The sequence below is a fragment of the Genypterus blacodes genome, unplaced genomic scaffold, assembly GCF_046128005.1.
Source record: "Genypterus blacodes isolate CSIRO-AG114 ecotype Tasmania unplaced genomic scaffold, CSIRO-AGI_Gbla_v1 ptg000156l_1, whole genome shotgun sequence".
NCBI classification, from domain to species: domain Eukaryota; kingdom Metazoa; phylum Chordata; class Actinopteri; order Ophidiiformes; family Ophidiidae; genus Genypterus; species Genypterus blacodes.
In genome coordinates, this window is record NW_027466957.1 from 9,813,891 (window position 1) to 9,826,901 (window position 13,011).

Below are 13,011 nucleotides of genomic sequence, written 5' to 3' on the forward strand. Positions count from 1 at the left end.
ACACAACACTAGGGGGGCAAAGTTAACACTCAGCTGCACTCTGTTGAGGCTCTGCAGCAAGAAAGAAAGAAGGCACATCCATTAGAGAGAAGCGCCGCTGTTCTTCTACACGGGTATGACAAAAAACGGATCTCTGTTATATTCTGTTCTAATTTTGGGATTCTACTCGCCGTTCCCTCAAGAGAAAGTAACTAACCAGCAGTCCATGACAACGCCTTTCTGGTTGCTGGACTAATTTTAAATGTGCAAAATTGGCTGGATTCATGCCCAATCTCCCAGCGTACAATTTTTATGAGTCATTAAACACGTTAAAACGCCTACACCTGACTAAGCTACCATAACGAGCATTTAACACTTTGTCCTGACCTCGTTCCATAATTAGGAAAGAATGGCTGGCATTCATGTAGCCTACTGTTATTCCCAACACACAACTTCACTCCTACTTTTATCTATCTATATTCTAAATTCTCTTTCAATTAATCCCCTATTCCAGGTTTCTGATTTAATATAGAATACTTCACAACAGAACTTCAGAGAACAATTGAAAACATGGATGAAGGCAAAGTGGAAGCAACTAACCAAACTAATAAGGGTCTGCAGACGAGTGCATCTATTCATTCCAAGTCTTACATTTCTTATTCCAATGATCCCGCCATTACGATTTCTAAGTCATTACGTCTGTGATGTTGTTCAAACACGCGGATGCTTCTTTCATTCTCCAGCGAAGCCGAGCCCCGTTTCCGATGCTCGACTACAAACGGGCTAACGTTGCTCGTTTGTTGCAAGTGAGATATCAGACTGGCACAGCTGCTGATAGTTTGTATAGGAACTTTGAAGGAACAGGAGCAGCACGTACAGGCAGCTTCTCTGTGTTTTGGATTTTAAGTGGTCGTCACAGGTATTCTTTCAAGTCCAGTCAGAGACGTGCTTGCAGTAAAGTTGCTCTGCCCTGATCTTTGCAGTTAAAATTGAATCTTTGAGGGTTTTTTCTGCCAACTTTATAGTCTCAGAGGGCCGCTTCTATTGCCCGCTTCTCCTCATGACTCATTTCTCCTTCCATGTTTTTGATTTAAGGCAGGCTGCGGTTATGTGCCCCACACACAAGAAGCAGCCCCTCAAACACCTACTCACACACACACACACACACACACTCCAAAATGTTTCTCTACTTGTGGTTTTCATTTTGCAGGCAATGAAACCTCAAGAAATAACAGACCCTTTCTGTGCAATTCAGTGTTGGATTTGATGATTCTGTTTTTCCCCTCGTTGTGAAAATCGTAGAGCCCTAATCACTTCGATGGTTGTCGGGCTGCCAAATGTCTGCCTTCACTTTTACTGATGTGATTTTTTTATACATGTTCATATGTAGAATATAAACCCTGAGTTATACAAAATCACTCATGGCACTAAGATGACAAACGATGTGCACAAACACTCTGAGTAGCTCAATGAATCACCCCATAAATAAATTCCTTAAATGAAACGCTATTCTGAGATGTGTCATTTTACATAAATAATTAAAGATTAATATTGAATGTAAAATGAAATCACATCATTAAGGATACTGATTAGATATAAAATGGAACGCTCTGATGTACACATATGGGAGATTCCGTGCATAATGTATACACCACAAGCTACACAGGCTATGTAACTATGACATCAGCATATGTGACTATATACTGTATCAGAAGACAGTAAAACAAACAATAGGCAGCTCTATTATGCACGTCTCACCGCATGTCAACCCATAAGGACGAACTCGTCACTAGACGCTTCAGAAAACAATTTCTTCACCGCAGGACCCAAGAGACACAACACATTAATGTCACTTCAGAAACAAATCAAACCACTTAAATATATAACGACTGTATGTCAGTTTTTCACTGACGGATAGGGAAGGAAAACATATTTTCTCTGGAAGTGCAACATCAGAACAAATTCCTCGAACAATTGCATTTTTCAACAATCGTTGCAATTTGTTAAAGGGAGAAGAAAAGGGAATGTGTCTTAGTAATGAAACCTGTCACTCACTCTTATTGTTGCATTGAGTGGGCAGAGCAGCAATACAGTAAACAGCTACTGATAATAACTGAATTTTGGAACATTTTGGATTGTAAAAATATTTGACAAATTTCAATTATAAGTCAGCTCATTGAACAGTATATACAAGGACTTGGAATGCATTTCTAATGTTTCTATTGTAATAAAAACATGCCCCTAAAAGTGACTTACCTGTTGCATGTAGCTGCGATATATTATAAAGCCGTTTATCATTGCAATACGAACCCCTACAGTGTGATCAGTGTTATCCTGATGGCCTGTTATCACCCAGACCCTTTATATGACTCAACTGAGACCAGGCAAACCCACCGCTCATCCAGACCATAACAAAGGTTAACAGCAGCCCAGAGCCTTAATCAGCAGGAGCCAATGACTTCTTTAACCACCCTCATAAATCTGAGAAAACGGATCAGTGACATCACAGCCACTATCTCAAAGTCATACTCTCATCACCCGTTCTAATTAGTAGTACTAACAATGCCACTCGTGTTTGATTCTACTGCCCAAATCAATACTCACTCATCTGGATTGATCATCCCTTTTCACAAGCTGTTGAATCCAGAATAAAACCATGATAAAATCTAATTGTGGCAAGAATAAGTGGGGTGGAAAGACACGTTTAAAAGTGAACGCACACGGGCATAAGTACACACAAGCAGGTGTAGATCCACAACAAACAAACATAAGGGCACACAACACCGAAAACAGAGCCAATCACAGCGGATCGAGAGCTTCTGAGTGGTTGTCTGGGAGGCAGAGGGGATTTCATTGATGTTGGATGAGCAGCGATCAAAAGACGCCCGGCTTTGATAAGTACATTCATCATACTGTGGTCAGGCTATGCTAATGGCCACAACACAACCAAAGGCTCCAGCCTCATCAATACTTTATCAATTAGAAGGACCTAATGAGTCCAGGAAGATTACATGATACTGGGAGAAAAGCTGAAATGTCTCACTGTGTCTAACAGATTCCCTTTTAAGGGATCACTTGAAGTAGTTCCTTTGCATTTTTATACTGTAAAATATGTGGAAAAACGTTTAATACTTTACATTGCTGGCTATGAATTAAACCGGTTATATACAACACTATGATGTATTACAACACTGAGGCAGAATGATGGGTTACATAAAAAAATTTGTTTTTATCTTGTATTTAATAGATAGTTAAAAACTAGAAAATTCAATACTGAACTGGGATCCATTAGGGATATTATTAGTTTTCTTCATTTAACTGGCTCAAAAAAACCCTTTTCTCTTCCTTCCCACCCAGACAATATAGGCTTGGCACAACATGACAAATGCTACCAGTTATCTCTGGAAAGGTCAAGATCAATTTTGGTAGCAACGTCGGTATGAGAATCCTGCCTAAAGCCTTCACATACGCCGAACGGCCGCCTGCCTAACTGCTTTTATTTGAAGGATCCGAGCTGAGCGTTTTAGCCGCGATCGCAGGAGAGCAGGGCTGTAAGGATGACTTGTTCCAACGCTTGGCTGGTTAAACAACTTCGGTGGATTTGGGTAGATGGCAGCAGTTTAACAATCCCCTCCAAGTGAGATTTTTAGGGCTACAGCTTAATGGAACAGGAAAGAGCAGTGGAAGCAGCGCTGTTACATCTTGGTATTTTGCTGATCTCCTTAATCCCTTTGCCCGTCTATTTGATGTTTCCACGCTGATACATCATGCACAGTCTGAGGAGGGGGGGAAGGAGGGCTGTGCCATAGCATGACATTAATAATACTGATGGTATTTCTGTCCTGAACATGCAAGCTGGCGACGGTGACTCAGCCACACCTGGGGCATTAGCTAGCTGCGCTCCAAGCAGAGTAGAATTAGCGAAATGTTGACCTTTTGTTGCATTTAAGACGAGACGCCAATCTGAAACCAGACTTATGATAAAGATTGAGCCAAGATACAACATTCAAACAAGAAAGTATCTCTACTACAGTATTTCAAGACTATTTGCCTGCAATGTACGAACCCCGAGCACAGACTTATCGATACTAATAGCATGTTGAAGCTGTAAGCCCAAACCTGCGCTACTAAAACAGAGTTAGCTAGATAGCTGTAGCTGCTGGCTAAAGAGCAGTTTCTATCCCAAAGACCAGACTGGTAAGGGGCTTAAGCAGACAGTGAGAGTGATGAGCTAACATTTCCTCTGGGATGCAAATGTCAAAAACTCTAAAAGGCTGTTTAGGGGAAATCACAGCCTGTCTTAGATCAGAGCCAACAGTGAACATGTTTGCGTTCCAGACAAAACAATTATGATGAAACAATTAACTTGAAATTCCTTGATATTATTTTAAAGGAAGCAAACAGATGACGGACACATTTAAATGAGGCTCACACTCACAGCTGTTATTGTTTTGGTGGATGTCTTTGCCAAAACATCATCGAGTTAATAACATAGTGATTTCTCTCAAGGCATAACTTTGGTGCAGCCATTACCAAGTTTTCAGATGAGATGAGTCATGTGCTCGGCACGGAGGATAATGATTATTCACCACAGCCCTCTGATTTTGATTCATTCACCCTTCAGGACGTTTAGGACGCTGTGCCCATTTGGAACAGCCATAGCAGGTGTGCCCTCGTGTCTTCGCACACAAAATCCAAAAGTCAGGTCCATGTGTCATCTCGTCTGGCCCCCTCTCCTCCCTGTTCTCCTTCCTTCACTTTAAGTCCGATCTCTCCTTCCCTCTTCGTCTTACATGTCAATAAATCGACCTTCAATTCCAGCAAAAGAAGAGGGTCGCACTTCAGACAGCTGCTATGTTGCCCGTTGTTGGAGCGGCATTATGGATTCTGATTGAGTCTGGATCACCGTCAGACAAACAATGCACTCAGAAAAACAACACACAGCGGGCAAAGGACGTTTAAGCATGGCACAGGTATTGCAGTCTTTGTTGAGAAGGTGCCTGCTAATGAACACGAGTGCATGCGTGCAAACACCCAATCTGACATGTCACACACACGCATATAAAAAAAACACAGTTCCTCAGAGTGCAGCTCAAACAGTAGGACACACAAGTTAGTCGTGAATTAGAAATGAGAGTGCAGCAGATACAAGTCTGTGAGAAAAGAACAAAAACCAAAACACCCTCCACATCACAAAACCGAGCGCTGAGGAAATGAGACGGAAAGACAAGAATCAAGAAAAACACGATCTGTGGAAACTGGCTTTCATCTTATTTAGTCAGACGGGTATAAATGGGAGCACAGCAGACAGCCAGAACACTTCTCCACACATTTCAAAGTGAGTCGGTGTTTGGAAAAGAGAAACAAGTTTAGGCAGAGCTCATACCAGTGGATCTGTAATCACAAAAGACAAAATCAGTGGGTGAAGTGGGTGAATGTTATCCCAAGGAAAACTTATAAAACACACATATAGACAGTAAACACACCGCAATGTTTGTGTGTTTAAGCATGCAGAGATGTGGACCTGAGAGAGCGTGCATGTCTTTGTTGTGTGCGTGTGCGTGTGCGTGTGCGTGTGTGTGCGTGTGTGCGCGCGTTTATGACGTAAACAGAAAGCAGAGAGCGGCATGTCAGGCAGGTTTACATTAGTCAGCAAATGTAGTGGGCCACATCATTAGTCACCGTGACACCCACTTCTGGCTCCTGCTTTATTGATGAGGCCAAGCTCAACACCCCAACCCAGCCCCTTCCAGCCTTTAACACACACACACACACACACACACAAACACACATACACAAACCTACAAGCAACAGGACACTGGTTTGGTGTCTCAGGTCTCAAGAGAAGAGTTGTACAGTATGAGAGAGTTCACACCACCTTACGTAGCCTCACTAGCTGCAGCATTAACACAAGATTAGCAGGCAACGAACGCAATTTTCCACAATCTAGTGGCTATTCATCCTGTCCACAGACCAGATATCCGATCCAGAATCAAACAGCTGCTGAGCAACAAATCTTGGGTGCAGGTTGTGAATGGCAGGGCATGATGACAGGGTGCCAAGTGTGTCACAGCGATGAGCTCAGAGCCATTTATGGCCTCCATGAGTCTGACATTTAGCAGGATGCTGCAATTTGTCAGCCTCTCAGTCTGACTCACACATCCACAACAGGGGACGCTCATAAAGCACATTACCATTAGTCCTAATAGTGCTGCATCACTGAACTGTGTGTGTGTGTGTGTATCTGTGTGTGCATGGTTGCATAATTCATGCATTCAATGTATGTAATTCCTACTGTACGTGTGTAGTTACCCTTACCAACATATAATGAAGAAGGTGGACTGTACGGTGATGTAAAATGAATGCAGGCACTCTTCATCTTGTAAAATTCAATCAACAGCAAATTGTGTGTTTGTAAAAGGATGAAAACTTACAGCAGCCCTGGGCTGTAGGTTAATTAGGCACGCATAGTAAACTGAAAATATCCCCAGCATTTTAAATGGTCTTCTAATAACAATAATTATCCATGTCCGTTACTCAAATGCAAAACCTCTCATTCGCCTCTTAAAAGAGAGAACATTTTGAAATTTCCCTTCAGAGCGTTTATAGCGTGAGGCACTTAATTATGAAGGCCAACAACCAGTGTGATGTACAAAGAGAGACAGAGGAGAGAGGCGCTCAAGATACAGCACGAAGTCATCGCTTCACTTCACTCTGAACAGGCACTGTGTGTATCCACAGGCAGGTAGAGGAGAGGAAGCTCTTCTTCATTTGGTCTGTCCGTTTTTGTGCCACTTAGAGGCCTTCAACTTTGTCTCGATCTCCACCTCACAACTTCTGACTCTGATTCGCTCTGCCTCTTCTCTCTCTTCCTCTAATCGGTGATATATAAAGGGCACACGATGGTGCGGCCATTACTAACAGAGAACAGAACGTCTTGATGGCTTCTCTTTCCCTGGAAAAATAACTCTAGGCTATAAAACACAGAGAACATAGCCTCCAGTAAAACGCCTTTCCTCTCGGCTCCTGTTATTAGGACTTAAAGTTAGTAAAGTCAAGTGTGCTCGGAATAGGATGGCACTGTCTTCTGTGCTCTGCAACTGACAGACACACACTTTCCCACCGTGTCCACCCATTTAATGAACACTAACTGCAACATACAATTTAAAATATGCATGCATGTATGTATACATGCCACACACACACACGCACGCACTCACGCACGCACACACACACACACACACATACAAACGCACACACACAACGAGATAAAAGAGGTGTCAGCTCTGCTCTTACCCCAGCGTTGTCATAGTAACGATGGTGTACCAGAAGGAGGCTGGGATGCTGGTGAATTTGCTGGAGCTTGAACCCTTCTCTGCGTAGAACATGACGGTGGCAAAGATAATAATGGCCATGGTGAGGGAGAAGAGCAGGAAACCCAGTTCTGAGGCACAGCTCTTCAGTGTGTAGCCCAGGATGCGAAGGCCCTGCGAGTGGCGGGAGAACTTAAAGATTCGAAACACACGAAAAACGCGGAGTGTCACGAAGGCGCCGCTCACGTCCTCGTTGTCGGTCATCACCAGGCCGATGTAGTAGGGCAAAATGGCCACCACGTCAATGATGCTCATGACAGACCTCATGAAGCGGTAGCGGCTCGGCGCGGCAAACAGGCGCATCAGGTACTCCACGGTGAAGATCATGACGCAGGCCGTGTCCATGCAGAAAAAAGCCACGGTGTAGCGCTCGCCGCACGGCACCTCCTTCTGGTTTGGCACCGTACCGCAAGGCACCGTCTCCACCACGTTGGTGATGACGGACACGGCGATGAAGAAGCCGGTGACATAGTAGAAGACGAGGGCCATGGTGGATGTGTGAGGGTTCTCGAAGGCCCGCCACATGGTCTCCCTGAAGGTCATGTTGGGCGGCTTGCTGTCCTTGTTGTCCTCCTGGTCATCCATCAGACGCTCTGCATTCTCCCTCCTCCTGTCCTTGTACTCTTCATAACAGCAGTCGCCGATGATCTCTGGGACAATGCCAAAGAAAGACAGCTCGTCGTCATAGGAGGTGATGCACTCGTAGCGCGGGTAGTGAAGCTTTCCTGTGCGGTAGAAGTTGAGCACGCTGCGGAACACATCAGGGTCCCGGTCAAAGAAGTACTCTTTGGTCTCCTCGTTGTAGAAGAACTCCTTCTCTGAGCTGCCCAGCAGGGTGTCTGGGTAGCGGTCCAGAGTGTTCCTCCAGGTTTGGAAGCGCCGTCCACTCACATTAAGAATGATCATCTCGTCCTGCCGCTTGTTCTTCTCGGTGGGCGCCACCGGCATGGGCAGGTTGGCCACAGGCATCCATCCTATGGCCGCCGCCCGGGCAAAGGGAAGCCACGCCGCTACTCCCGCCGCCATGCTGTGTCCGGCCTGGGGCTTAAGGGGGAACAGGTCCAGCACCTTCACAACCAGCTTGACTTCAGCTCATTTGCCATCTAGAGGGCGAGAAGAGGGAGGGGACGGTGAGATGACAGAGGAGAAGAAGAGGGAGAGCAAAGCCTGAGAAAACAGTAGAAAGGGGGGGATTTGAGCCTCAGGGTACGGCCATTTGAATGTTACAGATAAGGGAGGGACAGAGGGAGCGATGTGCCGGGGAGATAAAGAAATCAATATTACAATAAAGACAGAAAGGACAGATATAAGTCGGAGACTAAGCAGGCTGTCCAGCTGAGACAGCAGAATAACATTTAACATCACAGGTGGAGTGACAGTTCTATTTGATACAGTGAGCTTTAATGGGATTGCAGAGACATAGCGCCGTTTCCATCAGGCATCATCTCCCCCCCATAATTACTTTAAGGCAATATTTCTCACATCTCCTCCATCGGGTTAGACGGTAAAGCAGCAGCCCTCGGTGCACTACAGTTCACTGGATACCAGACCTTTACGCAGCGTGGACATACCGTTCGTCATCAAATACAGAGAAAGTTTGAACAATTTCCACTCTTTGAGGAGATTTACACGGCTGGAGGTGCCACAATAAAGCGATGGTGAACCTGTTGAGTTACAACTCGCATGGCTTACAACAGCTGATCGACCCTCGGAGGCTGCATTCACTCCAGACTGAGACGGGGATATTAGTATTTAAGCTGAATTTACGCAGCGTTGCGATTGTGAATGTTCAAAGCGGAATGAAGGAAGCGATACGAGCAATAACTCAGGCTGGATCAGGACCAATATTCCACCTTATGTCGATAACTTTGTCTCGACTGGAAGTCCTCCGTTTTTACTCACCGGTTCGGAATTCTACATCCAGAGAAACGCGACCTTCTCCCGGGGCAGTTTGAGTTCCGAGTCGCAGGTTGTTGTTGTTGGTTGTTGTTGTTGTTGTTGTTTTTTGTGGGGGAGGCAATTCCTCTCCTCCAAATCGTGTCTGGAGGGGGGCCAAGAGGAAGATAAATAAATATATACCGAATAAGAAGTTTAATTGACGTTGAGGAAGAGCGCGTCAGGAACACGGCGGCGGTTGATGGCGAAGCGGAAAAGTACCGCGGACAAGACAAACGTAGCGCAGCTGTTTGAAATCTGTTTCCATTATGCGAGGAGGAGAAATGAAGAGCGTCTTACCTTTGGCTCTGTGGATGAAGAGACGGAGGAGGAGCGCTCTCTCTCTCTCTCTCTCTCTCTCTCTCTCTCTCTCTCTCTCTCTCTCTCTCTCTCTCTCTCTCTCTCTCTCTCTCTCTCTCTCTCTCTCTCTGCGCACGGCGGTTTCTGCACTATCGCTGCATGTCAGAACGTTGCGCAAGAACTGTGACACATTTCATTGACCAAAAAGCCCTTTTCTTTCTTCTTCTCACTTCCTTCTTCCGTCCAGCTACATCCTTCCCTTCATTCATTAAACTCATATCACATATTCTATATCATAAGCTACAAAGAATCCCACAGAAAGATAGAAAGAAGAGAAAGAACAAAAAATAAAAAATTCTTGGCGTCATTATATTACAATAATCCTGCTGGAATGTTTGTAGTATTGCATTTGTGGATCCATTTCACCCCACACACCCAAAACCAACAATTTCTGATATTTTGCTCATATAAGATATCGATGCAGTTTGAAATATATTTCATCTTCCAAATGTGGCCAGTGTCATTGAACGCATCAGTCGTAAAAAGTGACATTGTTGTATATAAATGACTCGCCAACAGCCTCTGTTGCACATATCCGATAATAATAAAGTCATTAAATGTGTTCCAGGAAATAATAATGTTTTGTTCCACTCTGTCAGATGATTTAATCCTTTATTTGTGCATTAGTCAACATTGTGTGAACACAAGCATCCTCAGAGACACATAAGGCTTTTACAAAAAATACAAATAGACAAACAATCTGAATTGGGCCACTTTCCAACAACGCAGACCCTCACATGATACCGTTTACAGCAGCTGAGAGTTGAACAGAAAGCTATCAGAAGAGGGTAGAACACAATGTAAGTCGAATATTTGGGGGGGGGGGGGCCGTCTTGCAGCTTGCAGGCTCAGAGGTGCACGAGTATATTTTCTCTGTTTGCATTCTTTTCTGGTGGCCTGGGAGTCTAAGGAACCTGGTTATCATCTCTATGTGCAGGTTAACTCATGAAAGCAACAATTCCAAAACAAGAAAGGCTCCAGTGGAAAAGCTCTCAAAGCAATCATTGTCTGCACTGAGGAGAAGCAGCGCTCAGGTGGAGCTCATAAGTTTCCGTGAAGTATTACGTCCACAAACCCCTCGAATAAAACGCTTTGGACTGTGGTGCTGCGGTCTGAGCTGCATGGGTTTCATAACAGATAACTAAAAACACTGGAACCATCTTGATATAGCAGGTTGAAGTCATTTCTAGATAATGTTATTCCAACTGGGATGAATCATGCTGTCGTGGCTTAAATTTTCCAGAAATGTGTCAATCAAGCTGCAGTATTCCATGGATGTGAAAGGTAATGATTGGAAGGGGAATCATTTCAATGACATCATGGTAGTTTATATTCATGCTCAGGGTATGTCAATGTCTGTGTCCTCACATTATTCAATACGTTACAGAATATGCTCTTCTAATTGAGTCATATGGGATCTTCCCCCTCTGATGCCTCATCCAGTAGAATTCCGACTGCACAGCAGGCACACGTGATTATGTATAAAATCATGCACATAAAAAATGAACCTTCCTGGATGCAGCAATGATGGTGGAAGACAAAGACATTCTTTATTCTCAGATAAATTGTATGACTAAATTCAACGGCACACTTAATATTTATTTACGTCCCTTCCGCTTGCACAGTCATGTATCCAAAACTCCTTCCTTTGACTCCATTAGAGTCCCTGACCATAAACTAGCCCCTTGACAATAGAAGGCAGCGGCTAAAGTGACCTCATTTTCTGAAAACCCGTCTGAAAACCCGTCGTCACCCCTTTAACTCAAATCAGCTGTCACAGGTGTAATAGTAGATATGCACAACCTGCTGAACGCGGGCGACATTGCGGAGTCTGGCCTTTTCAACCGATGAGTCTTTGAGCCATTCCAACATTTCAAATGTCACTGAATAACAAGGTGGAGTGAACTCAGAATTTCAAGGTCAGCCACCCTCCATAAATCTCCCAGGACTCTGACATTAAAATTCAAAATTCCTTCCATCCTCCAGTACCTCAAGAGATATTAGCTTGAAATGTGTGACTGACAATGACTTTGAAAGTATGTTTACTTCATGGTAGTCTAGACAATTCTAAGGAGACCCGAAGAAAATAATACCCAACAAGGTCACAAGTTTTGTCTCTTCTGTCTCCATGCCAACAGAGCAGTCTGGATGACTTTACAAATTACAAAGTAAAAACATCCTGCTTAACAAGTCTCTTATTAGTCAGAATTAGTATTCAGCCTTAAGACAGCCTGAGCCTATGGGCAGGGTTATAGTCCTAAAATCCCAATCCTACCATAACTGAATATATGATTACATTTGCATCTATATGGATCACACAGATTGTAGCTTTAACATTTTTTAGGGCCTGAGGTTATTGGAGTTTTTCAGTCGCTGCTTTTACGGTGTGTAGTAACATTTTAACTTCCAGCGTTTGGAGAGTTTTTGAACATAAATCATCAGCAAACAGAGTCATGGAAGCATGCAATGAGTGCTTTAGGGTGACTTATCTGTTTTTATTACCTTCACCAAGGAGGTTATGTTTTCATCTGTCTGGGTTTGTTGGAAGGATTACTCTGGAAAAGTTATGAACTCCATTTTCATGAAACTTGTTGGACTTCATACAAGGAAGAACCCATTCAATTTTACTGGTCATAGAGTCTCTTTGTCACTTTCTTTAACATTTCTCAACCTTCTGTCAAATTACACGCATCTATAGGCTCCAAACTGCACCATTGAGAAACGGGGCAATAATTGGATGACTGTTGGATCCTGACTGCTCCCTCTGGTAACCTCAAGTACATCACTGCAAACTACATAATTACAGCTTGCATACCTTACCTCAGGTTACAACAAACATGTTGAAAACATCTCATGCTCAACAGGACAAACACATACCTGGAAGGATCTAGCAGATAACACTGTTCCCAACCTGACGCCGTGTGTGTACACCTGCCTGTGCCGCAACTCTCAACCTCCTCTAAGGAGCACATGAGATAAAGGCCCTCTGGTGGCTCCCGAAGATGCTCCGGCTGATCTAATAAGCGCAGATGCACTGATGGGAATGTTGAAGTAAAGGTGACAAGTAATTGTCCTCATTCGATCACGCTCGGCAGTGTAACCTTGATGTCATAGCTAACTCCAAACTGCTGATAGGCTCCTCAAGGCATGTGTAAGCATACACGCATACAAGCACACACGCACACACGCACACACGCACACACTCACACACTCACACTCACACACACACACAAACAACAAAAACAACTGCACCAGAGAAGTACACAACCTCAATTCCCCTGCAATTTCACATAAGAAAACTCTGAGGCTTTTGTTTTGACATTTCCATCTCTGTGCATTTATTTGTTTCCTACTTTAAGTTCAA

The 13,011-nt window shown here is 44.0% G+C and overlaps 1 protein-coding gene across 2 annotated transcripts in view; it reads right to left on the reverse strand.

The window, feature by feature from the left end:
• The window catches only part of kcnd3 (potassium voltage-gated channel, Shal-related subfamily, member 3), a 73,120-nt gene extending 63,404 nt beyond the window's left edge, over window positions 1-9,716 (reverse strand). The window contains exons 1-2 of one of the 2 annotated variants that reach the window (XM_076166716.1): window positions 9,588-9,716; window positions 7,276-8,455 (exon numbers count right to left, since the gene is read on the reverse strand). In XM_076166716.1, the coding sequence (XP_076022831.1) occupies window positions 7,276-8,378 (1,103 nt within the window). In that variant the 5' untranslated portion in view covers window positions 8,379-8,455; window positions 9,588-9,716. Of the gene's footprint in view, window positions 1-7,275; window positions 8,456-9,254; window positions 9,390-9,587 lie in introns of those variants that run through there. The other variant, XM_076166715.1, reaches the window with a different exon arrangement.
• Between the last annotated feature and the right edge of the window lie 3,295 nt (window positions 9,717-13,011).